This window comes from Ctenopharyngodon idella, chromosome 3 (assembly GCF_019924925.1).
Source record: "Ctenopharyngodon idella isolate HZGC_01 chromosome 3, HZGC01, whole genome shotgun sequence".
Classification (NCBI taxonomy): domain Eukaryota; kingdom Metazoa; phylum Chordata; class Actinopteri; order Cypriniformes; family Xenocyprididae; genus Ctenopharyngodon; species Ctenopharyngodon idella.
The window spans coordinates 21,720,142-21,747,565 of NC_067222.1; the positions used below are offsets into that span (position 1 = coordinate 21,720,142).

General features: G+C 37.2%; 4 protein-coding genes across 4 annotated transcripts; 1 reads left to right on the forward strand and 3 right to left on the reverse strand.

The window, feature by feature from the left end:
* Nucleotides 1-429: 429 nt before the first annotated feature.
* On the reverse strand, nucleotides 430-8,363 carry adsl (adenylosuccinate lyase). Its single transcript, XM_051886443.1, has 13 exons — nucleotides 8,117-8,363; nucleotides 5,675-5,878; nucleotides 5,353-5,397; nucleotides 4,834-4,913; nucleotides 4,328-4,499; nucleotides 2,679-2,725; nucleotides 2,435-2,525; nucleotides 2,239-2,308; nucleotides 2,015-2,162; nucleotides 1,814-1,904; nucleotides 1,047-1,136; nucleotides 684-860; nucleotides 430-581 (listed from the first exon to the last, which is right to left on the reverse strand). Exons 1-13 carry the CDS (start codon nucleotides 8,261-8,263, stop codon nucleotides 495-497), a joined length of 1,449 nt encoding a protein of 482 aa, XP_051742403.1. The 5' UTR covers nucleotides 8,264-8,363; the 3' UTR covers nucleotides 430-494.
* Nucleotides 8,364-10,274: 1,911 nt separating this feature from the next.
* si:dkey-110g7.8 (GTPase IMAP family member 8) lies at nucleotides 10,275-13,935 on the forward strand. The gene is made up of 4 exons (XM_051886444.1): nucleotides 10,275-10,608; nucleotides 11,311-12,012; nucleotides 12,148-12,729; nucleotides 12,851-13,935. Exons 1-4 carry the CDS (start codon nucleotides 10,578-10,580, stop codon nucleotides 12,901-12,903), a joined length of 1,368 nt encoding a protein of 455 aa, XP_051742404.1. The 5' UTR covers nucleotides 10,275-10,577; the 3' UTR covers nucleotides 12,904-13,935.
* A 304-nt stretch (nucleotides 13,936-14,239) lies between these two features.
* atf4b (activating transcription factor 4b) lies at nucleotides 14,240-17,178 on the reverse strand. The gene is given in 4 exon segments (XM_051886449.1): nucleotides 14,240-14,890; nucleotides 14,892-15,685; nucleotides 15,796-16,194; nucleotides 16,989-17,178. Coding segments are annotated over 3 exon segments (1,281 nt in total). The 5' UTR covers nucleotides 16,097-16,194; nucleotides 16,989-17,178; the 3' UTR covers nucleotides 14,240-14,704.
* A 610-nt stretch (nucleotides 17,179-17,788) lies between these two features.
* Nucleotides 17,789-24,385, reverse strand: prr15la (proline rich 15 like a). Its single transcript, XM_051886472.1, has 2 exons — nucleotides 24,170-24,385; nucleotides 17,789-19,046 (listed from the first exon to the last, which is right to left on the reverse strand). Exon 2 carries the CDS (start codon nucleotides 19,027-19,029, stop codon nucleotides 18,697-18,699), a length of 333 nt encoding a protein of 110 aa, XP_051742432.1. The 5' UTR covers nucleotides 19,030-19,046; nucleotides 24,170-24,385; the 3' UTR covers nucleotides 17,789-18,696.
* Between the last annotated feature and the right edge of the window lie 3,039 nt (nucleotides 24,386-27,424).

A 27,424-nucleotide genomic window follows, 5' to 3' on the forward strand; every position in this document is an offset into this window, starting at 1 on the left:
TCAAGTTGTTCCAAACCTGAATGAGTTTGTTTCTTCTGCTAAACACACAAAAAAGATATTTTGAAGAATGTCTGTAACCAAACAGCTGATGGGACCCACTGACTTCCATAGTATTTTTTTTTTCCATACTATGGAAATCAATGGGTTTCATCAGCTGTTTGGTTACAGACATTCTTCAAAATATCTTCTATTCCACAATTTCTTTTAAAACAGACTAATTTAAACTATTTAAAACACTGATATCCAGGAAAGTAGATAGGGAATTTTGAATGTAATATTTTTTATGATTTTTAGATTGTGTAAATTTGCCACAATACAAGAGCAAAGGCCAAAATGTTTGTCAGAAGGTTGACGCATCAATATTACGACACATCTGATATATAAGAACTACATGTTGTCAAAATGGCACATAAAAGAGCACACGAAAACTTAAACAGCTAGACATTTATTCATTGTTATACAGTTTTGATGCATCAGTCACAGAGTCGCACGTCTCAAAGCTCTAGTTCAATCTTCACATCCATTTTACTTTTGTATGGGTCTAGAACAGGCCTGACCTCCTCAGACAAAAACCTTGTAACCTGAGAAAGAGAGGGAGTGATTGGAAGGGTATTACAGACTACCTTATAATTAAAACATTATGTTAATCATGTGATAAATATTAATAGGCCGCATGCGTGTACCTGTTGTGGGGCTCGGCCGATGAAGGTTTTGGGATCCAGTAAGGCGTCCAGCTGTCCAAGTATGGGAGTGAAATATGGATCAGCCTGAACCCGAGCCAGTAGGTCATTATCTCCCCCTTCCTGTTTGACCACAGCTGCAGCTTGCTGGGACAGCACACGGATCTTCTCGTGGCAGTCCTGAGTGTGTTTTTAGTATAGACAAGGATGTTAGTTAATGGTAAAAGGCACTATAAACATCTGCTGTGATCACAAAGAATATTTACAGCAAGCAATTTATTCAAACATCTTGGGGTTGATTTGCCAAAGCAAATTTTATTTACAAGAAAAGATTTTTATTATTTATTATTCACTGATTGTTCTGACCTGTCTGTTTCCTCCAGCCTTCACCATGGCCATGATGATGTTTTCAGTAGCCATGAAGGGCAGCTCATGACGGATATGCCTCTCGATCACCTATAAAAGAGAGATGTATGACGTAGGAGTAGCATAAGCTTAGGTGAGAGCAGATACCTCTCGTGGTTCAAACTAATATGCCTGGGCAACAAACTCAAGCTCCTCCGACATTTCTCTTTAAAAATTCTCATTTTAGACTTCTAATTCATGACCGGTGTTTTGTTTTGCTCTATCCTCTGCGCTTCTACATTCGTCAATACATCACACATCGGGTCAGAGGTCACTCTTCTGCCAGAACTAGACTTGCATACGGCTGTTGCTGAAAGACAGTTATTATAGTTTATGAAAAAAAAAACCCATTGCTTCTCTTCAGAAGGCTTTTATTAACCCCCTGGAGTCGTATGGATAACGTTTATGATGGATGGATGCACATTTTTGGGCTTCAAAATCTCAAGCGCCATTCACTACTATTATAAGCTTGGAAGAGCCAGGATATTTTTAATATAACTCCAATTGTGTTCGTGTGAAAGAAGATAGTCATATACACCTAGGATGGCTTGAGGGTGAGTAAATCATGGGATAATTTTCATTTTTGGGTGAACTATCCTTTTAAGTAATCAGCGTATCACATAGTTCATTTGATTAAAAACTGATACTGATAATTACCAACCCTGATAAAAACTTTTTAAAATATTTGTTGAAAAGAGATTTGTTCTGAGAGCTGCACACACACACACCTTAGGATACACCACCAGCCCTTCAGTGATGTTCTGCAGAGTGCTGAGGATGATGTCAGCTGTGAGGAAGGACTCGGGCAACGAGATCCTCCTAAGTAAACAAAAAAAAATAATTGAGACAGGACTAAAGTTATGTCTTCAAAGAGCTAAAATGGTGCAGTGCCACATCATATGGTCAGACAACAGATGTCATAACAGTGCCTGTTAGCGCTGTCGTCTAGGGTTCTTTCCAGCCACTGCACTGATGCAGTCTGCAGAGGGTCTGACACCAGCGCCATCAGGTGGCGAGCAAGACTACAGCAGCGCTCTGCACGCATGGGGTTTCTCTTGTACGGCATGGCACTGGAACCTAGAAACAGGAAACCATGACAGATCAGAGGGAGATTTCAAATATGATCAAAATTCTGTCTCACATACAAACTCACCAATCTGCTCTTTCTCAAAAGGCTCCTCGATCTCTTTCAGATTAGCTAACAGACGAATATCAGTGCAAATCTACAGCAAAAAGTTGGGAAAACAAAAAAAGGTTGTTCTAATCAAACAATTAATGTGACCATTGTGGATTGTTAGAGCAGCTAATTTATAAGTGCATAAAGCTGATCTCAGTTATTTGCGTCTGACCTTGTGTACTGTGGCTCCGAGGCTGGCCAGCACACAGAGTGAGTCGACATCCACCTTACGACTGTACGTCTGACCCGTCACCAAGTATGATCTAAAAAAAAAAAAAAGAGGAAAAACTGAATAACCATGTGCACACAAAAACATATACAATGTAAGTCTCTAGCCAACCACATTTAGCATTTAGAAGCAATTTGAAGCAATTATTATTTAACATCAAAACAGAAATGAAATAGCTTGAGCATACTTTTTAAATCCAGCCATCTCAGTGACCATCCTATCCAACTCCTCCACCTTAGAGAGAAAAGTCAAAAGTCAGTTAATCATAGAATAAACCTCAAAGATATGTTATTGGCATTTTCTTCTCATGCTACAAAACTGCACATTCCACAAAAAGTTTCAAAGATGCAATAAAACCCAAATACAATCAATGCTGATGTTTTGGGGTAACAATGTCAATAAGAGTTAAACCTTAAGTTATAAAATAAGGGGGCGTTTATGCGACAACGTTTTCAACTAAAAATGGAAAAGTTTTTTGGGGTTTTGGCATTTCACTTACACTACAACGCGTTTTGTGGAACGGAAAATGCTAACTTTTGAAAATGGGTTTCAAAGCCCAAGTTTTTGAAAATTATATCATTATCGTCTCTGTGTAAACTACAAAACGTGAATTTGTGAAAACGGTGACAGTCTATAGGCGCGTAGTGTTCCTTTACAAAGTAACATCGCAACTACTGGCCTGGCATGAATAATACAGCGATTTTTAATCGTTTTCGCGGATCCGTGTGAACAGGGGGGTATTCCAGAAAGCAGGTTATATGACATACCTGGGTTTATGAGTTTAAGAGTAAGCAAGCAGATAACCTCAACTTTTGGTTCCAAAAACGGAGGTAAATTTCAGGGTATGTAATGCAGGGCATGGCAACATAATCTCTGAACATAACCTGCTCCAGAGCAGGTTATGGTTCCAGGGTTAGTTTGCTTAAGAGGTATTCAGATGTGTGTTATATAATTAATATAGTTCTAAATTTGTTACAGTTATATATTATCTCATTGTCATCTCACACATGAATCTGCATTCAATTTGTTTGTTTTTCCTTTTTGTAACAGGACGTTTTCTATGCTATAAAGTATTTCTGTAATAAAATACATATGTGATATCTTATTAAATAATTAAAATCAAACAAATAATATAATTCTTATTCTCAGTGAATAAAGATATTAAATGAAAAGATTGAAAAATGATTACACAACCACCAAATAGGTGGTGATGTGAACTAAGTAGGCTATGTAAATCGGCATTAAAGTAGAATGGCACACTTTTTCTTAGTGTTTGTTTCCATGGTCAATCATCGATTTGTCGCTCTATTGAGAATGTCTTGTGTGTTAATCGGGAACATACTCTGAGTTGGCAGAACGTACTCCCGGACGCATTTTTGAAACCAGCATACCTCGAGTGATGCAAAGCTGAATTTTCTGCATCATTACTCAGTCTTCAGTGTCACATGATCCTTCAGAAATCATTGTAATATGATGATTTGCTGCTCAGAAGCATTTCTTATTATTATCATTATGTTATTATTGTAATATAAACAGCTTCATATGTGAAAACCTTGCAACATTTTATTCATGATTCTTTAATAAATATAAAGTTTAAAACATTTTTAACAACGCTGAGGTCTTTACTGTCACTTTTAATTAAATGCATCCTTGCTAAATAAATGTATTAATTTATTTTAAAAAAGATTTTAAAAATCATACTGAGCACAAACTTTTTTTTATAGTGTATATAGTACGTATGCTGGAGACAAAGCACACACTACTAGGTATGAAGTAAGCCAGTGTTAAGGCATAAAAATCAGATTCAGCTGTTGATTTTCATGCAGTTGCATTCACCTTCTCATGATCCCCCTGGAAGAGCTGCAGAAAGCTGGCCTGAGTGCCTGTGGTTCCTTTGACCCCCCTGAAGCGCAGGTCCTCTCTTGCACGCTGAAGATTGCGCATGTCCATGACCAGATCCTGCAGCCACAGACACGCACGCTTCCCGACAGTAGTCAGCTGAGCTGGTCTGAGAAAAAGATGGGGACGAGGAGAGGGAAAATAAACCCAAAACCAGCCTAGTATTGTTGTATTAAATGAAGAAAAGTTGAAAAGAAGGAATATGAAAAAAATATATTTGGAGAAAATGAATAATGTTAATGTATGGGTTACAAAATTAGCGAATGTTGAGTGAGTGAGATGTGTCAGAGATTAGATAGACAGATCATAAATGAATAGAGGATAGGAAGGAAGAAAAGAAAACGGTAGAAAATTCATTTGACATGCACACTCTAAACATGCTTCAATATATAAATACTTATTTGTGAGGTTTAGTACATGCACTGAACCTTGACTTTACTCACTGATAGTGGGTGAAGCCTAAAGTCGGCTGGTCAGCATATTTCTCTGCAAAGTTAGCCAGCCTGTCTATGACACGAGCCAACTGTGGAAGAGAACGTTTGAAAACAATAAATACTTTACTGCAGTGGATGGTAATTATGGAGGACTAGGAGTACCAAATTTGTGACAAAAGCATTTTTTTTATTTGCATTTAAAATTTGCTTGATTAAGGTATTATTTTATTACTCCATTTAATTAACATTTTAAACATTAAGTAAATAAGCAATATTTTAAACATGCATGTATTTGTAAATTTGACAAGTCATTTATCAATTTATTATTTAATGTTACATTTAACTACATTTTTGAAAAATTAATTAAACAGTTTTACATTATTTATTTGTCAAAATAATTAACTTTTTTCTGAATTAATACAGTACATTGATAATTGATTTCATTTTATATTGAAATGGCACTCCTAAGTACCATCATAAGCATCGGTTTTCAATTGTCATAAGCTGGAAAATATCAGAAAGTCAAACCTTGGGTAGCAGAATATCAAATCCATCACGTAGCATGATCAGATCCTACAGATAAAGCACACACACATTTCAATAAGACCATTTTCACCATTTTAAAATAATATACTGACTTCAGAACAATATGCTTTTTCTTATAAGGATTTTGCATGGTGCCTTATAATTATATCCTGTTTTTAATTGCAACTAAGATTAAAAAGGGTTTTAATTCATGTTCGGTTAGCATATTCCCTCTATAGTCACTCTGCTCAGACAATTCCAGCAGCACTTCCACTGAGTCCAGTTAATAGGAACAGATAGTGGTGTGATAATGTTTTTGCCTCACCGTGTTGTCTCCCACATAACAGGACGTGGCACCCAAGTGGATGATGGGAGCAGCAGTGGGACAGCAATGAGCGAACGTGTGCACATGAGCCATGACATCATGCCTCAACTTCCTCTCTTCCTCTGCAGCCATGACGAAATCAATGTCCTCCGCGTGAGACTCCATCTCGCTCACCTGGGCATCGGTTATGGGGAGACCCAATGCCTGCAGACAGGATAGAGTGATAAAGAGATGTATTAAAGTCACGATGTAATGGAAGTAGCGAAATATTATTTCTTCCGTATTGTGATGTACATCCTAGTTTAACGGATTAATGAAAGAGAAAAAATGCAGGGTGGGGACAGTTTGATAAAAAATTACGAGGTCAAATTATATATATATATATATATTGTCTATATAACATGCATTACAAAATACATTAAATTTTTATGTATTTAAAATTCCCAAAGTAATTGAAGCACCAAGTAGCAATATGTAGAAGTTTGTTTTTTCACATTTGAGGTATGATTGTATGTACTTTATGTTGTACAAGTCTCATGAAATTCACAAAACACATTAGAACTTCCACAAGGCTTGAAAATGACAATTTTTGTTTTATTCTATGTTGCAGGACTACAAACTGAACAGCTCCATTCACAATTTAGCAAAGTTTCTCATAGCTTATTGTTAGGGATGTTCCTTACAATGTTAGGGAAGCACAATATACCAATATCATATTGGTTATCAGCAAAAGAGATTTCATCAAATTATCGGTATCGTCAGTAATTAAATATCCAATATATTTAATTAATGCATTCTCATTTCTATTATCTTTATCATTTATTATAATATCTTTGTTATTTTTAGCAAATATTACAATGAATATCAATTTTTCATACTGTACATTTTAATGTTGTGATATCTAACTTCACTTGTAGCATTTTAAATAACTAATTTTATTTTTTTAATGCTTTATTTAATTTATAAATAAAATGTAAGTTTTAAATATTCTATTTATTTAATGTTTTAGCTCATTTATTATTCTAAAATTATTATAAATATAAATTTCAAAGTAATTATTTGCTAATTATATTTGCCAGAATTGCAATATTGTTTCATCCTTATATCATTTTACTGAAACACATTTCATTAACATATCCGCTTCATCTTTAGCATTACACAGAGAGATTTTAAAGGTCAACCCTCAAGAGTCACTCTCCTGTTACCCTGACATTTCCATTACTTATTTTGGAAACACACACTCGTACAATCTTTCCCAGGGCTTCGTCTACTGTTTGTGCCTTAGTGTGTCTCCAGGACTAAATTAGTAAAGTTCTGTAGCGTGACTTTACTTCCAGAGCAGCTAACAGAAACCGGTCTGTCTCAACAGGTCAGAGAATGACCACCATGTGACCAGACGACTGGGTTCAATTAACATAATAATCAAGCAGTTTGCTGCCTTTACTTGGAGCTTTATGAGTTACTGGGTGATCACAAAATCTTAGTTCTTGATTTCTATACACACTTCAAACAAACAATCAATGCAAGCCTTCCCATGTCAGCTAAACCAGCAAATTCCACCAGTCTAAACTGGTCAATAATTTGATTTCTAATCAAGTCGACTATTGTTAATCTCAGCAAACTGAATATCTGTTATCTAAATTTGAGAGTTCTTTTCTAATACTGATTCCTACGTTATCATCTAAACTGCCGAGTTACTGTGAGCTTATGGTTTGACAGATTCAGTGACCTTTAACCTGACATATACGGAGCTAGACATGACAGTTATAAAACAGAGATATAAGTTTATACAAAAAATACAGTACATCAAATTATCATCATGGCACTACCATAGTTATAGACACAGTTATAGTAATGTTTTGCTTTTTTGGAATTTTACCATAGTAAGGTCATGAATTGAAATACACTGATGAACCATGTACCAAATACCATGGTACATAATTATAATAGCCATTCAGTATCATGGTAAATCTCAAACTACCATGTTATTACAATCACCAACCATGCTATAACCACCACTTTCAAGGTACTTTTATGTTTTGTTTTGTTTTCTTTCTGTTCATGTACAATGGCAGTAGTACCATGGTATTTTTGGAAATGACATGTAGCATGGTGCCCAAATTTCAGTACTATGATATTAAATAATGTACGACGATATTACTATTTAACACAATCAGCGTACCATGGTACCACCACAAGTACCTTTTGTATGGGCAAGGTTGTCAGCCAGGTCCACTTATTAAGCATTAAATATTACGGCACATCTCATGTCCAACCTTTCAAACTATTTTTAGACTAAGAGAGTTGGCAACTTGAGATCTCCACTCACTCAAGGTCAAAAACTTAAGACAGAATCACACTTGGCATTCAGAGGATCACAGTAACAACACAAATATCTATATAGACAGTCTACAGAAATAAACGCAAGAGAAATAAACAGACCTTCTCGGCCTTAGCGAGATAAATCCACAGTTTTCTCCAAGTTGTGAATTTTTTCCTGTCGCTGAAGTTATAGGCCATCTCTTTGCTGGCGTACCGGGACACCAGCGGTGAGCGGTATTTCATGAACTCGTCCCCGGATCCCTCCATGTTAATAGCAGTTCAGCGAAGCGCTCAGTGCCGCGAAAACAAGACTGCACGCGGTTTTCTGTTGCAAGTTTCCAAGAGAAGGCATACAGGATTTACGACAGTTGTAATAGTTTGACGGCACAGAGCATCACGACTTCTAGGCACAGTGGACTCTTGACGCCATCTAGTGTTTCTGTTTTTACTGTCACTATATGGCTCATGTCAAAACAGCTGACCCTCAAGTCTCCTTTGTATAGTTCTGCTTGCCTTGAAGGGATAGTTTACCCAAAAATTCATTTATTCATTAATCATTTATTCACCTCACCCTCAAGTTGTTCCAAACCTGTATGGGTTTCTTTCTTCTGATGAACACAAAAGAAGATATTTTAAATAATGTTGGTAACCACAGTTGACAGTATTTAGTATAGTGTTTTTTACTACTATGTTAGTCAATGGCAATGATGACAACATTTTAATTTTGGGGTGAACTATCCCTTTAAGAATTTATCAGCCCAGGTAATATAACAGATGCGAGGTTCTACAACAGTCCAGAGTTTTTAATCTTCCAATTATTTTTAGCAAAATGTTATATCCTCCTGAGACCCCCCAGGGGCATATACCTTTGTCTTCTGTAGAGGACATTAGGCTATATTTTAGTGAATTTCTCTAAGACACATGTCACAGTTTTAAGTCTGGATGTCCTGTAAAGAGCACATTCAGAGATTTTCAGAGATAACAAATGTTTGGAGGTTTTACCATGACAACTCCCTCTCTTTGGTCTTTAAAAATGAAAATTTTTGTTGTAAATAAACATCTCAGGAAAACGTTATGGGGTTTCAAATCAGAACATGACTTTCTGTTATGGAACAGGGCATCGATATCATAGAGGACACCAGGACTTGTTTATCAGGCATTTTGGGGAGGCACAAGTAAAGAAAGTACATATCAATATTCTTATGAAATTTGAGGTATTATTATGAAAATGTTGCCAAGTTATTACTCCATTTATTACACTTCTTTTTTTATTACATGTTGCCTCAAGAACACATTAATAAGCAAATTAGATACAGTGTATAGATACAATGTATAGAACTGGACTACCCATTCATGGCCATTTTACACACATATTGCATAAAGTAAAATAGTATATCAAATAATTTTGTTTTATCTTTCATAGTTGAACATAGTTGAAAATCATCTTTATACAAAGTTTGATTAAAAATAGCCTGAAACCTTAAACTGATTGGTGGAAGAAAAAAAAAAAAAAACATTGTTTTGGCCATACATGTCTTTTCATGTCTTTTTTTTAAATAACTGAGTCCTGGTGTCCTCTACAGAGGACATAGCATAATAGAATATATTTTTTTCAGTTTTTTTCTCCATTTATTTTCTTATACTCCAAACAATCTAATGACATAAAAATATATATATATATTCACAAAACTTTTTTTTTCTGGTTCTCAGGATATTCACAAAGCATTTTTGTAAGAACAGATTTTAAGATGAGTATTGAAACTTTGTCGAAAATTAAACAACAAACCCTAGACTTTTAAACTTGAAAGATTTTCAAAGGAATGTAATGTCCCTTAATTAATTAATTAATTAATTAGTTTATTTGTTCTTATTTTTTACAATTATTCTTTCTGTATTACTGAAAAGTATTACTGTTCATACTTACTAGACTGCTGTATAATAGCTTTCTGATTTAATGTATGACACTTTTAAAGCATTAGAAGGAAAAAAAACTGTCCAGTGTTTGCTTTACTTGCTCTAGTATTTCAATGCTGCTATGTTTAGGTCATTCTGCAGAATCAGGTGGGCGGGGCTAAACTGGATACTTCCATCTTTTCATTGGTCTAATGACAGCCTTTGCTCCACCCCCAACTCAACACTACACAATGAAAGAATATGAAACCACTCCACAATTATTATTTTTTACTACCTAAGAATTGTGGGAGGTTGCTTACTGTATCATATTTGTCAAACTCAGCCCACTTACTCATAAAATTAATCACAAGCCACTTTTTTTTTCTCACTTCCTCCTTACAGCCCCCTGCTCTCTACTTGCCTCTTTATGCAGCTCCTCCTGCTTGTATCATTTCATGAGGGGAAAGAAAGTGAAAAAGAAGCAGAGAGAAAGGTTGTGAGGGTGTTGTATAATCTGAAAATCAGTGGGAGAGGGAGCAAAATAGAGTAGGAGGGAGATAAGAGGGGAGAAAGCCATGTTTTGAGCACAGGCAACTGGCTGCTGAGACAAAACAGCAAGAGAGAGAGAGAGAGAGAGAGAGAGAGAAAGAGAACGAGAGCAGGAGACAACGGACCAGCTAGACACAAGATGGCTACGGTCTCTTCTGAATTAAATGCTGGTAAGTGATATTAAACTTTAACTTCATTCTTATGTCAGACAATCTTCCACTTTCAAATCCCACCTACACAGGCAGCTGACTCACTTCCCCTCTGCATTACATGTGCTTCCTGTGTCTCTGGGGCTTTCTAATGCAGACAGGAGAATCTCGGCTGTATCTTGAGCAGTTTGCCATCGTACAAAAGCAGATGCTCACACAAATGTCATTGAACCTGATCTTGGTTCAGCATTAGAATGAGATCCTAAGGCTAACAGTTAGGGTTATTTAGTAGAGGGATGGAGACAAGCTGTTGAAACTGATCCAGCATTGCTGGAACTATTATCATATACAGGACTGTACCAAAACCAACAATGACAGGACACAGAACACTGAACACTTGCAGAAAATAGAGGATTGTAGCAGGGAGTTGACAGAAACCTGTCTTAACCTGTCAAATGTAAGTGTTTTAGATTATTATTTTACAATCACAAGACTGGTTACGGTTAAGGTTATTTAGTGAAGGACTACATGCACCAGATTTCAATTTATATACTACAGCAGTCATCAGCAGGTTACAAGGATATAGTTGTAAATGCTCTGGGGTTGCTCAGAATGTCGGTGTGGACAAATGGGTGTTGTTGGGTGTAGTCTGCATGGATTGAACTGCAAGTAGTTTTTATCACCTGCAGTATAATTTTCGCTTTTATCTCTATCTCTCAAAAGCAGAGGGATCCTCTCCACCCATGCGGCGCCTACTGTTGCTGGGGTTCCAGGGCTCTGGGAAGACCTCAACACTGAATACCATCTTGAGCCAGGAGAAAAACCCATCTGACAATTCCCAAACAGACCAACAACATTGGGTAGACATACTCACCTGGCGACTGTTGATCATTGACACCCCTGGATGGAGTCTGAAAACCGAAGACACAACTGATGAGACGGACTCAGAGAACCAGCAGTCCATCATTGATCAATGTTCTCCTGGTCCCCATGCCCTGCTGCTGGTGGTTCCCATTGGAGTTCCATTCACCGAACACCACTGGCAAGGTCTTTGGTCCCGAGTTAGGGCACTGGGAGCAGGAATATGGAGGCACACCATGGTTTTGTTCACCTGTGCGGACCAGTTGCCGCAGGACAAGGGTGTGGAGGAATTTATTGTGGATGGCGGGGCAGCACTACAGAGGCTGGTGCAGAGGTGTAGCTGCAGGTACCATGCCTTGGATAACACCCGCTCAGAGAAAAGTGCTCAAGTTGCAGAGCTTTTACAGAAAGTGGAGGAAATGGTTCAGGAGAATCAAGGCTGGTTCTTTGAAATGGTGAGGCCATTCCTTGGATTCGATAATGAAGAGATTGAAAAGGAAAGAGAAGAGGATGGAGTCTCAGAAGTGGAGAGGACAGCAGCAATGTTTAGATCTCCACCAAGAGGTGAGTTTGTGCCTGATTCATTCTCTTGTACCTTTGTTTTGCTAGTACCTTTACAGAATGTCTCCTTAGAACATGCAAAGTGCATTTTCATCATGTGAACTTCCTATTTGCAATCTCTTACTTTCTTTTTAACAGAGTTACGGGTTCTGTTAGTAGGCTGGCGTGGAGCAGGTAAGAGCTCTGCAGGTAATCTTCTACTGGGCTGTCGTGTGTTTGAATCGGGACGCCCCACTGAGGTATCTGTCCGTCGTCAAGCATTGGTTGCTGGTCGGCGCCTCACAGTTGTTGACACACCAGGTTGGGATTGGTTCTCCGTCCAGCGCACACCCAGCAACATTCGAAAAGAAATCAAACAAGGGGCAGGGCTTCTCCATCCTGGCCCACATGCGCTCTTACTGGTTATCCCTGTGGTCTCGACCCTCACTCCCAAAAAGAGGCAGGCCCTCAAGAGCCATTTGGAAATGTTTGGCGAGGAGGCGTGTCTTCACACACTGGTGCTGTTTTCATGTGGCGATTGGCTGTATGGCACATCAATCGAGGAGCACATCCAGCGGGATGGAGGTGAGCTGCTGAAATTGATGCAGCATTGCTGGAACTGTTATCATGTGCTTGACTGTACCAAAGCTAACAAGGATAGGACGCAGGTGACTGAACTATTGCGGAAAATAGAGGAAATGGTGGCAGAGAATGGACAGACACCTTTCTTACCTGTCAAATGTAAGTGTTTTGCATCTTATACTATTATTATTGCTGGTTTTCACATCAGGTTATGTATTCATTTGTTCATATGAATATTTATCATATGTAAAAACCTGATCATTGCATCCTTGTTCTACAGTAAATCAAGAACTAGACGAGGAGGAAACGAGTGGAAGATGCATTCTACAGTGAAATATAAGGCAACATAAAGTGCATAAACTTCCATTCACACTGTTTGTATGTCATCTTCATAGAATGCAAACTGAATTTGAACTAGACATTCTACTGCTTTTTAACTTCATTGTCAGTCTGTTGACAGTATACATCAGACTTACAACCTACATTTCTGGCTTCTTGAGCAATGTTAAGATTTAGTCACAAGATTTCCATGAAGTTTTAAATTAAGAACATTTGCCTTTGCTAGAAGCACGTAGCACTTTCTAATGACAAAATCTTTATATAAACTTGTTTTTTTTGTTGTTGTTTTTTGTAATCCTGTGAGCTAGAGACCACAAATAACAGTAGGCCTACTCAAATACTGATACTACCGCCAAAAGCATGCAAAAGTTTCAGAGCTGATTATTTTCAAATGTTATGTAAAATGCATGGTGGAAACAAACAGACCAAATTACTATTCATTTCCACTGTGTATAGCAGAACTCTCATACCTGGTTTTGTACAGTATTTACGCAACCTCATCATGCACATTCAAGCAGTGTCATATAATATTTAGTAAAACTGCATTTCACAAAGCTAGAATATTGCTTGCGTGTAGTTTGAATGTACTCACTCTATTATAAGTATAAGTACATTGGGATTATGTGCACCTGGATTCTCGAATATATAATTGTTCTACAGACTGAACTGAATGTGCCATTGAGCACCTTAAGAACATTCAGGGTTTTTTGTTATGAATTTGATATTAGCAACTAAGAAGAAGGGCATATCATACTTAGGGCTGTGATGACAGCATTATATTCTACCTAAACACATTTACCAATATGTGTTGAGCATTCAGGGCATGGCTGTTACTAGTAATATTTATCTTGTCCGCAAATGTTTGACACACTATGAGAATATACCATGAAATCCCAAGTGCATGGGCAACCATATCAGCCTCAAATGTGACTTTAAACTGATTTGACTGAAGACACTGATGACTAAAGAGTTTATCTTTTGTATGCTTTTCACTTCATATTAATAAAGAATAATTTTGCACATCAAGAGATGTTTTTGTCAAATTCAGCTTTGAGTTTGAATTTCCTCAATCTCGATTTGTGAAATCGTGCAAAACAAAAAGAACCCCCCAGTTATTTTTCTGCCAGCCGTACATCCAGCTGTCCTTGGTCATGAACATTGGGGTTATGCTATTAGTGGACATTGCTTTGGACTAAACAGCCTAAATGAACTCCAATATCATGACCTACTTATAGAGGTAGTGTTTTTTTTTTGGTCATATAACCAATTTCATAAAATACAAAAATTAATTTCTGCCCCCATTTTATAATTAAGAGATTAAACATGCAAATGTCTTTTTAAATGTTTATTTAAAAAACATTCAAGTTATCTGATAAGCAGTGAAAGGCCCATACTACTACAAAATATTGAGTTCTACACAGAACTTAAATGCACATCATCTGAATAAAGACTTTTTAAATAAAGTTTAAATATTAAGCATTTGTACAGCACAATTTCAATTGGGAAATTTCAAGACAGACAAAGATCATCAATAGACAATGCACTTCTATATATAATACTGCGCATACAAATGGATACACAAGATAAAAATACACTAGTGAAAGAATATCAAGCTTTGCTGACAAACTAAAATGAAGTGTTTCTACTTAGACACTGGGGAAGAATCAAAACAGTTATTTATTCAACCCTTCATAAAATACTTTCTTTTAGAACCAACATTCCTAGTATTCTGCACTTCAGGCTATGCTGAAACCGTCCATTTCTCTCAGCTTCAAGCCTCTGTGTCCATATTATTCTATGACCTCACACTTTTGCTCTCTCTTGCCCTCTTGACTTCTTCCATTAGCTCTTTCAGGTACTGGATCTCTTTAGCTATGGACTCTGCTTTTTCCACCAGCTCTTGATTCCTCTCCTCAAGGACTGTACACTCTGACTGGAGGGCCTCTTGCTCTGCACGCTTTTTCTGTCTGTAGCGGGTCGCCTGCAGTCTTGTTCTGCTCCATTTTCTTCAGCTTTTTCTTCTCAACCACAACCTTTGAGCCACTGACTGACTTCACTCTTCCTGCGAGGGTAGGCGACTCTGACTGCTGATTTTGGGTGGGCTTAGAATCAGGTGTGGGGTAGGACTTCACCCTAGAAGACAGAGACTGGGGAGAGGTTGGGATTTGTGGGTCAGGGGAAGTTGGACTTGGGGAATTCTCCACAACCACCTCACCTGGATGGGTAACCATCGCATTAACCTCCTCTTTGGGAGAAAGTACAAGAAGGATGCGGGTTGGGGAGAGGGACAGGACAATTTTGGGCACCCGCATCTCGACAGGGGATGGACTCTGCACTTCAGCTATGTCCACCTCGCAACCAAGCTCAAGAGTATCAGTAGGGGACTCGGGTGGAAGGATGGAAGGTGATGGGACTGGGGAGGCCGGTTCAGACTTTATCTCAAACTCAGCCTGGGGCTCAGGGACCACAGAGGAGGAATCTGACAATTCACAGGGTGATGAGGGAATGAAAGGAGTAGCAACTGGAGTATTCAAAGTAAATGAAAGGTTGGAAAGTTGATTGATTTCAGGGACAGACACTGTTAGAGAGGGTGAAGGCGTATTGTCAGAAGCTACAGACTGGGACTCCAGGTCTATCTCTGACTCCAGAGAAGCGATGAGCTCCTCAGGAGAACTGGGTGGATCCTCAGAATCATAGGAGCCAATGAAAGACTCCAGATCAAACTCACTCAAATCAATTCGCTCCGTCATCCAATCCATTTCACTGAACGAATGATCTGAAAAGGAAAAAAAAAAAAGTTAAATATGATGATTGCATGCTTAAAATATTAGTATGCTGAAAGTAGAGCACTTGTACGTACACTTGAAATTACTTGCTACACCTTACCTTTGCCACTGTCTGCACCATGATTATCTAGGCACAGCTCATCTGAGGGGAACCAGGACAGGGACAGCTGATTGAGCCCAGCCTTCTCCCCCCTCTGAGTGGAGGGAGGAGTGCAGGGTGGTGAGAGAGAGGGAAGTGGAGAGGAAGAGAAAGATGAGAGGGGCGATTCAGCGCCTCCGAGAGGAAGAACCTCCTCATCTTTATCTAGGATGGACCCCAGAGGGTCAGCCATCGGTGATGATGGGTCCCAAAAAAGGTCCTCCATATCGTCCTGGCCAAACCGTGAGCTCATCAAAGACATGGCTGTCTATTTCAAGTGGAATCAACGAGTCTTCTACTGAGAATTCGAATAATTTCGTGCTGTCAGGTACAGCAAAGATCAGAGTTGCCACAAAGGACCTGTAAACATATTAAAAGTAGTTAATCACTTACATAATTTCATAAATGCAAACACACAATAGCTACTTTGCAAGAGAAAAAAAAAAAAAAAAAAAGCCTCATTAGTTATTCCTGACTCACAATGACGTCATCTGCAGACACCCTACCCATATATGGCATCTACCACGTGACATTCTTTATCACTCACTGTCAGCAGACTGGGTTCCATTTCTAAAATCTCAACCTCAGTTTACCAGAGGCAAAATCTCATTGCTTTTTATAAGATCCCAAAGTTAGTTGATTAGTTGTTGTTCGAGGTAAAATGTACTCCGATGTTCTATTTTTTTTTTTTTAATCAAGGTGGATAAAGACTCCGCCATTTCAGGGACTAGCCGCTCCCTTTTCAGGAACGTACGCCATTTTATAAAGAGCACGCGGTGACAAAGAAATCAATTAAACTGTCTCACTCGTGTTTATTTTGAGTTAAACATATTCAGGCGGGTTGGAGATGCATTCACTATACAAAATATAAACATTATAGTACATTTTAAAACAGAAATGACTAAAAATTCATCGACTGATGTTGTCACTGTCGGGTAGACATATGGCGCGCTAAGCTCGAGACGGTGGTCATGCCAATTTCTATTATCTATTAAAATTCACAAATCCACAATATACATTTAAGTCACATTAAAAATACTTGAAAACATTAACGGCCATAATAAGGCTTAATTATTTAATGGTACACACACGCCCAGCCGGGTGGGTGAGACGACGTGACATTTTAAATCAAAAACAATTAAAAATATACTTACGCCATTTTGATATAAATGTACTGAGCCAGTGCACTATGTTGATGCACTGAGGAGTTTGCGCGCTGTCTACAGGCTGCAGTTCACACGGCCATTTCGGCGGAGAGCAGAATCGCTCGAGTATCAACAAAAAAAATCAGCTGGGAGAAGAAAAGATCTGCAGATGATGACGTCGAGTTCATGTTTATATAGAGCCGCAGTGCCGCTCAGACATATCCTTCCGCCAGAGCGTTTTATATTGTGTTACTGGGCTCAGACAGCATATAGACACATAACTTTTAGTCAATTTGTATCATTATGAATAGGAAAAATAACTATTAAAACTAATAACTATTATTTTGTGATTAGCCTACTTTTTTTTGTTTATCTAAAATGGGGAAAGGGGAAAAGTATGGTATTAGGCTAGGACACAGCATTGTAGAGAATAATCAGACTCTGACTATGACATCAGCATTATCTGTCAGACGATAGATTGACAAACAAATGTGTTTTGAGCACAAAGTCTATCAAAAACAAACATTTCAGGTAAAGTTATATTTCCCAGATGTGGTGTTGGCCCTCTGCTGGACGAAAACTAAACTACAGGGCGAGTTTTGCCTCGGTTGTTTTTACGGGAATTATTGTTGTGGAAAAAAAAGACAACGGAAAGAAAAGACCGTTGCTCTTGCTGACGGCAAAACTGAATAAAGAGACGAAATAGGTTGTAAGTAAACAGGAAGGACAAGTAGTAGTTTGTTTAGTGGTCCTATTTCAGAGAATTGTTTAGAGAAATTCAACACAGAAAGATACACAAGACAACTCACTTCTTGAATGAATGTATTAATTTATTTTCCACAGAGGTATATTTAAAAACAACACGTATTTTTTTTTATTTTTTTTTACAAAATCCCAGCTAATCAAACAATTAAATTAGGCATTGTGCAAATATTTGACCATTTCTTTCAACATAAAAAGCACAATAATTAAAATTTGAAAAACCCACCATGTTCTAATTAAATTTTATAAACTCTCTGTACAATAAATATCAAAGATCAAAGATCATAATTAAACCAGACACATCAACACAGACATAAAATAGTATATTCTTGCAACAGGCACATGTATTCAAAAAAATATTTTAGTCTAGTTGGTGGTTCGGAGGCCAAAAAAAAATAAAAAATAAAAAAATAACAGTGATAATAATAACAACAATCTATTTTATATAATTAGGTAGGCTACAATTTAAATTTTGAATAAAAGTCTCTATATGATCTTTTAACTTAGTAGCATATTATTGCTGATAATATTCCTTAAATCTTTTGAATCAAAAGTGCTGTAGCCGCTATTGTAATTTTCACCATATAAAATAGAATAAGCAAAAAAACCCACTATCATTACTGATATCTTGTGCTGATATATGATTGATTTGATTCCCTCTCAGTGGATTTCTCTTTGCTAAACATTTGCTAAATGTCAGCCTTTCATCAGACGACCACAATGCAGTCCTGCTGTGTGTATCTGTGAAGAAACCTGATCTTTGGGTTTATGCCTGTCTTTGTTCCCAAACATTAGTATAGATCAGTCACTAATTCATTCAGCGATCCTTTTCTTGCTTCAGGCTCAGCCTCAGGTGATTGTAAACTACAGAGGACATCAATGGAAGAGTGCTGCATAGACCAAGGCCCTCTTGAGCTGTTTTACACACACATGCTAGTGTGTTTACACAGTGACTCTATTTTCCAGTTGTATTATTCTCACTAGTCGTAGTTTCTGCCTCAGGGAACAGGTCAGGGTTCTCTGCTAGCGTAGAGCGGATTCTCTTCTTCTCTTTAAACCGGCCCGAATGTGAGACTTTCACATGGCGCCCCTTTGTTGCCGTTTTGTCCACGATGCGCTCCAAGCGGGCGTTAAACTGGCTGTCCACAGCTGCGTCGGGGGTCCCAGGTGTCTCCCCGGCATTGCTGCTGTGGTCTCCAGGGATTTCGTACAACACTTTCGACTCCGATTTCTTCTTACGCAGGAAGGTCAGTTTCCACCAGGCTGGTGCAGGTTCTGCGGTCGCCATCGAGATGAAAACAGACTCTGCAAGGAGGACAGAATGAGAGATTTATACATTGGAGCGTTAAATGTGTGATTAAAGACCAAACAGTATGCCTAAATAAGAAAATGAACTAAAAACATCTTGTTTTTTGTTCAATTTAACCAGCAGTTTCATTTAAACACAAAAAGTAAGAATAGTCATAATGTGTAAGCTGAGGCCTGAGGGTGTGAGCTAACGCTAATGTAAGATCTGTGTCTTGCATTAGAAGGGGCAGCCGCTAATGAATTTTTTAGTGTAATTCAGTAAGCACCATATGGCAGAGGTATGATAGGGTTTTAACCTGTAGAGTTCTGGTTACAGGCCTCAAATTTCACACACTCTGCACTGCAGATATATGCTAGGAGGATGGAAATGCTAAATATAGACCATGCTAATGCTAAATGATAGAGCGCTTGCACTTATAGTGCGTTCAAGTCCTTCTGGGAAGTTCGTATTTACAAGGGAAGTCATGTTTACGATGTCAGGTGCGTTCAAGTACCTACTCTTCATTAACTACACAAAAATACAGCAAGGTTTATAAACTCTACTTCTAAAATGAAGAACAAAGAATGTGCATCAGGTGTGTTTTGCTTTTTTTATGTTTTTAATTAATTTATGAAGCCACTGTGAACTTTATCGTTACATATTATTATATTATATTACAATGCTGTCATATTTTGTGCAAGAAGTTAGCTTTGATGTAAATAAACAAGCCTGACAATGTGACTATATAAATACCTATAATAAGTATTGTGGTATTCCGCCATGTTTCTCACTGACACGTCCTCAACTCGTAAACATCGGGGCTTAAAGAAAATCCAGAGCTTTCCATTCGTATTAATGATATTGTGGTGGCATCCATGTGTGTTCAACTCATAAATATGATCTTTCCGATGTGACTTGAATGCACAATTAATACAGCTTATTTTATTTTTTAAAATAATGAAATTGACGATTTATGCTACGGTTCAAAAGTTTTAGGGCCTGTATGATTTTTTAATGCTCACTCAAATATACAGTAAAAACAGTAATATTGTGAAATATTATTACAATTTATAATAATTGATTTCTCTATTAGTGTCACATGATCCTTCAGAAATCATTGTAATATGCTAATTTGGTGCTGAAGAAAAAACAGTTGTGCTGTTTAATGTTTTTTGGAAACCGTGATGAATTTTTTTCAGGATTTTTTGATGAATAGAAAGTTCAAAAGAACAGCATTTATTTGAAATAGAAATCTTCTGTGACATTATAAGTGTCTTTACTGTCACTTCTGATCAATTTATTTGATCCTCGCTGAATAAAAATATTAATTTCTTTCAAAAAAAGAGAGAAATCTTACTGACCCCAAACTTTTTAATGGTAGTGTACATTTTTACTTGGAGTACATATGGTCCCTCTCTAAATAGTGTTAAAGTAACACTGAAGCAGAGTTAAAGTTAATGAGGTAATTAAGCAATTAATTAAGTGATGATTGAGCGTTAGTGATGAACACCTGCTGTTAACAAGCAGAATCACTTAAGAAAAGAGAAACAAGAACTACAACTGACTTCAGTCACAGTCTTAGATGAAATCAACTGAAGATAAAAGACATTATATCTCTCAAGATCTCAGCAGAGGAGGATTGTCTTTTCTTCAGTGATTCTGCTTGTTAACATTACTTAATTAATTGTTTAATTATCTCATTTAACTTTAACTCTGTTTCAGTGTTACTTTAACACTATTTAGAGAGGGACCATATGTACTCAGAGCAGAGTTGATTTAACTCTGGTGATTTTGCTGTGTATAAGGCTTAAAGGTTGATTGTGGCGATTCACTTTGAAATCATTAACACTGCAATTCAACTAAACATTTTGTTAAATGGACCTAATAATATGGCAAAACATTAAATGGAGCTGAAAGCATGATCACATTAGCAAAAATATTTAATAAACAAAACACGTGAGAGGCTAATTCTGCAAAAATTTGTAACTGTGTCTCCATCCAGGCCATAAGTGAATACAATCATTATAGCATCTGACCCCATGAGACTTCACTTCACAGGTCTGACTGATGCAGCTGGTTTTATTTTAGCCATTATATTCAGTGTGTTGTTGCTTTGAATAGATTCTACATGTTTATTCATTAATTTACGTGATTTTACATGGTCCATTCATGAGTTTATGGTTCATACACATGCTAGAATAGCTTCTTTGAAGTAAACCATTACAATGAAAGCAAGCACGACTTTGACATACATGCTAAAACACTGTCCAAATGAAACTTCGTATCATATTGTGAAGCTTACCGCACACTTATTTACACAAAGACAACAATAAACAAATACTCTGAGCTGCATATCCTGGTATATTTATTGCTTTACTGTCCATGATCATATCTCGAACTGAATCAGCCTCCTGTGAAATGTAAAAATGAACTCCCACACTCAAATTCACACAAAACTGCTGTAGCGTGTGGCAATATCCATTCACAGGAAAGGCTTGGCTCTGTTGCTTAGCAACAAAGTGGTCATTTTCATACAGTATGCTAATTTCAGTTCGCTCTCTCAGGGCTTTGACTCTTGCTCCTGCTTTTATGTTTACGAGAGCAAACAGAGATCAGGTGGTGCCGGCCAGCTCCCTTTCAACCTTACAGCCTTGTTTTTTTCCACTTTTAACCTTATAAAAAGAGGGCATTTAATCCAGATGGTTTTAACAATAAGACATACTGCATTACCTCTATATTTAAAAATGCTATAAAATTCATTGGTTTGGTTGTTTAAAAAGTGATGCCAGAACTCAATAAACCACATAAAGCCTTGAATTTCACTGCACACAGTTATCACTTGGAATTTTATTGAATACGTTTAAAACACAATTCATAATCCAATAAATTGCGAGAATTACAAGAATTTGTAAACATTCTGTAATATTATTGCACTCCAATGCACTTGGTTTTGCAATGGGAAATATTATGATTTAGTCAGGATTTGGATAAGGAAGGTTTGAACGCAAATGGATTAACTTCTACGTAAACACGGTCTAACTTACACACTCCATGTTGTTAGCATGTGGTTTTCATATGAAGATAAAAATGATGATAAGGGTCAAGGAAATCATTGTTCAGAAGGAAAAGCAAGTGCTTTCCGGGAACATGTCAATGGCCAGCGGGAACTTTCTGTGTGCTGATTATTCAAGGATTTGATAAGACTGACGATAATGTAGAAAAACAATGGCTTTGGTGTCACAAAATCTAACTTATGATTTGTCTCGTTACATAAATTATGGACAGCTTGTTAATTTCCCTAAAAGCATTTTAATTTATTTCAGGCATCACAATGATAACGACACAAAGTACATTTTGTTTCAACAGAAGCTCCCATGAGAAATTAAAATCTCTGTAGACATCTTGATTAATTAATTATTCCTGTTGGTGGTTGGAAAAAAACATCAGGTGTTAACTGGAGGTCCTTGGAGAGCTTCGCTCTGGGAACAGTCACACTCTGAGGGGGTTAAAGTAAGTAAAAAGTATAGTGCAAATGACAGGAATTGTGGTGCACAAAAGAACTGTAGGAAATATATTCTTATGTTTGACCAATCTCGCAGGCCCAAATTGTGCAGTGGCATCCATTTCACAAAGCAGTTCAGGTTTATTTTTATGTTGTTTTATTCTTGCACCTTTTAGAAATATGTCCCTATTTTTAAAGGGCGTGAGAGTAAAACACACTCTTAAAAGTAAAGGTTCTTTATTGGCATTGATGAAGAAGAACCTTTAACATCCATGGAAACTTTCCATTGTCTATTATACTGTAAAAAGATTATTAAGATGTTTCTACACTATAAAAACAAAAGTTCTCTTAGAACTGTTCACTGAACGGTTCTTTGAGGAACTCAAATGGTTACGCTATGGCATCACAGTGAAAACTTATTTTGCATTTTTTTTTAACTAAAAAGTAGGAAAAGGAAATTGGTTCCAAGTTTCCCCAGTGGAAAAATTGATAGAAGCTCTTTCAGAGCTCAAAAGACTATTTAGGGATGTCGATTCAGATGTTTCTTCAAAAAAAAAAAAAAAAACACACATTCAAATAAGACAATTGTTGACCTAAAGTTAGAGTATATAGCTAAATTGAATAGCGCAGATCATTTGTTTCTGATAGAATTGGATGAGGAATGTTTGAGCTCATAATGAGATCTCAGACTTTTGATTGCAGACTTTGGACGTAGCAAATCTGAACATCGATTGAGACATAGTTGAACTTGAGATCTCTTCTGAAACTGTAGAGGAGACGTATGAGATCATTGGGGCTTTTCTCAGGAGAAAAAGAGCTTATATGTGTCTAGGAGAACTGAAAGTTTTTCATTTTTCTTTCCAATTAGGAGAGGGGAAATTTTGTGTATAAATACAAATATACCCATGCACATGTTAAACAAATAAAGCACGGAGTATACAAGGCACTAAACAGCATTTGCTTGTAATTTCATAACGTTATTTGTTTCTCTCCTTGTCCACTTGAATGAAACCCTTAATATTCTACTATGAATATACCACTAATTAGGGATTGAGGGACTACACTTTGAAGCAATTATCTTTAATTCATAATGTTTCATAAAATTTCAATTCAATGAGTTCAGGTGGTCAGAACTTTCTTGGCTCCTTCCCAATACAACGTTTTTGTCAGGATTAATAAGTAAATTCAAAATCCATTCAGAGACGTTCATTTTGCCTGCTGAACTTACAATTGAAAGAAATGTTTTGCATTTCAAAGTGTTCACTTGATTGCAATAACCCCCCCACACACACACACACACTCATCTCAGGCTCCTCATTGTGGACGATTAGTCAGTGATAAAGGTTCACTGTTTGCTATGAATGTGTAATCAAATGTGTCTCTGTCCAAAGGTCATTAAAATTCAAACCTATCATATGCCTTTTTCTCTAGAACTTCATTTAATTCCCATTTGATCAGCTAATTGTTTTCTCTGGAACTCATTATTAATTTCTATTTGATTTTACATTTAGCAAACAAGTAGCACAGTAATTTTATCTGTAAGTGAATTAATATAAAACTAACTGCAACTGGATGATATTCCATGGAGTTTAAAGAGTTTTTCCCCTCCAGTGAATTCTGGTAATAAGCCTCTCTCACCTGTGCAGGTGAATGTACGTCAGTTGAGATAGATGTTATCTGCCTTTAGAGGGGTCACTATCCTTTGGTTCAGTTCTCGTTCCAGTTGAGTCCAGGAGGTGAGGTCATCGCCCTATGACCCAGCTTTTTCTTTGGATTTTAATTTGTTTTTGTCTATCCCTTCTCTTCTGCCTCCTCTCCGGCTTGGCTGTCCCTCTCGCTCTCTCTGGCAACCAGGTGTAGATTCACAGGTGCTTGACTCCTCCCACCCGCAGCCACACAGACACTCACATCAGGCCCCTCCTCCCTCTGCTGCCTGAATAAACAGGCTTATATGTGACATCAGCTTCATAGAACAATAGCTAACATATACTTGGATTGGGTGTTGAAGGTTAATGACTGGATCAGCTTTTGTTATTACATTAGCTAATATTTAAGAGGCTATAAATTTAATGATATTATTGACTGTAATCAGCAGCGATTGTGCTAATAGTAATGTGTTACTTTTTTCTTTCTTCCTTAAAGGGTTAGTTCACCAAAAAATGAAAATTCTGTCATTAATTTATGTCGTTCCACACCCATAAGACCTTCGTTCACCTTCAGAACACAAATGAAGATATTTTTGATGAAATCCGAGAGGTATCTGACTCATCCATCGACAGCAATATAACCACCACTTTCAAGGTCCAGGTACTAAAGACATTGTTAAAACAGTCGACGTGACTACAGTGGTTCAACCTTAATGTTATGAAGTGACGAGAATACTTTTGTGTGCAAAAACAAAACAAAAATAATGACTTTATTCAACAATATCTTCTCTTCTGTGTCATTCTATGTCAGAATGCCAACTCGTTATTGGCCGGCTCCTGCGTCAGCATCACACACATGCGTCGTGGTTCTCACATGATCAGCTTTGGCCAATACTGAGCTGGCATTCGGACATAAACACAGAAGCCTTCACTGTGCTTACTATGGCAACTGCATAAGGATAATGACAGGGAACAGAAGAGATTGTTGAATAAAAGTTATTCTCGTGGCTTCATAATATTAAGATTGAACCACCGTAGTCACGTTGACTGTTTTAACAATGTCTTTAATACCTTTCTGGACCTTGAAAGTGGTGGTTATATTGTTGTCTATGGAGGAGTCATATACCGCTCTGATTTTATGAAAAATATCTTACTTTGTGTTGTGAAGATGAGCGAAGGTCTTACGGGTGTGGAACGATATGAGGGTGAGTAATTAATGACAGAATTTTCATTTTTGGGTGAACTAACCCTTTAAGAGTCTCAGGTTTGGTACATCCAGTGCTTTCTTGTTAAATTTTTAAATAAATAGCATTTAATGTATCTTGAAATACTATATTGACAATGCTCTCAAAAACTGTGTTTAACAGCATTATTTGTGGTGAATGTTTTTCAGACATTTAGAAATACTACCAGTCAAATGATCACACTCATCTACTCTACTCTTTATCAGTGTTGGGGGTAACAGATTACCAGTACGTGAGTTACAGATTACTTTTTCCAAGTAACTAGTAAAGGCCTGTTCACACCAAGAACTATAACGTTAACTATATTAGCGTCCATAACAGCGGATGATATCGTTCTGTTTATTACAAGCGCATGCTGCAGTGTTTGTTATCTGCCCCTTTAAATGCTCAAGCTCTTTAAAGCAGGATTGATTCTGACTGGCTGTCAATATTTTTATCGTTCATCAGCTTGAAAAAAAAAATTGTTCTGAAAGTGAGTCACATGATATTGTTTCTCTGTGGCATTATCGTTATAGTTGTGGTGTATAGCCTATAGCCCTATAGTTATCGTCCTTAGTGTGAACGGGCCTTAACGCATTACTTTTAAATTTACAACAAAATTTCTGAGTTACTGTTTCAAATAACTAACACAAGTTACTTTGTTTTCTCATTTATTGACTGACAACTCTCCTGTGAAAAATTGTAAGTGTAAACATGTAAACATGATGGTTATTTTAGTTCTATAAATGCGAACATGCATTTACTCATCTCACTTGCACAAAAACATTCAGTATTCCTCAGAATGAACAAAAAAAAGTGAAATTTAACTCTGAATATTACGCAAACCTGCCATAATTACATATGTTAAATAATACAAATATACTTTATGTATTTAATCTCACTTTATTAACAAATGTCTTTGCTGCTGACTTTGATGATCCAATTTAACCATAAAAATAAGCAAAAATAACTTTAGTTTATTTTTTTTAATTTTTTTTTCAGCTGTATGGGCAGGAATTTGCATTTCCAGCCTGAGGCTTATTCATTTCACTTTTGGTGTTTGTTTGTTTTTTTTTTTTTTTTTTAAATAAGTAAGTATTAAGTAAAATTTTATATTTTACTTTATATTTTTATATTCTTCTCTTAACACTCTCTCTCTATTGTTTGCTGCTTTTCCTTCAATATTTGCTTCAACCATTACATTTATATTTGTCAGCAAAGCTAATTTTAAGCAGTTCTTCAAGAAAGAAAGAAAGAACAATTCCACATCTGACCAGTAGAGGGCAGTCTCTCAGTCCTGTCTATTTGAGAGGTAATACTCCGCAGTGCTAGCTCTGGCATTAGTTGAACAGGAACAATGGCCAGAGAAGTGCCTGATGCCAGGATGCCCACTGGTGCGATTAGGCTGGCTGAGGGATACCAATGGCTGACCGCTGCCCTAGCTGGGTGTGTTAAGGAGGACTTGCCCTCTGTCTGGGGGCTGCTTGGTTCATGTGGTGCGCTGGCGGTAGGACAGGGTATGCGACGTTCATACACACGGGGATTAAATAAGAACAAGCCATTTCATGGCCCACTCGAAAGGCGTGCGGCTGGGGGGATGTTCAGCACCAGCTGGGCTCTGGCGTTGGTAGTTTGCTCATGGCAGCCAAGATCTGCCTCTCCACAGTCTGCAGAACACACAGTCCATTAATCATTATCTTATAGCTTCTGATGGGAAACTTCATTTGGCCCGACAAGAGTCATTTTCATTTTAAAGGGAACATTTTGAGCATGTAAAGCATCTGGCCTATTTCTGATCTGACCAATTCGCTTTGAACATTCGGCAATTCATAAAAATTCAGAATTTAAGAATTGTCTCCCTTTAAATTGATGAGTTGGAACTTGAATATAAATTGCTACGGGATGTTGAAGTGGAATGACAGGAAGATGAATTTACTGAATTGCAATTGAAAGATATTCAAGACAAACACACAAAACTGAAAATTGTTCAACATAACAAAATAGGCAGGATAACTTTTCAGGTG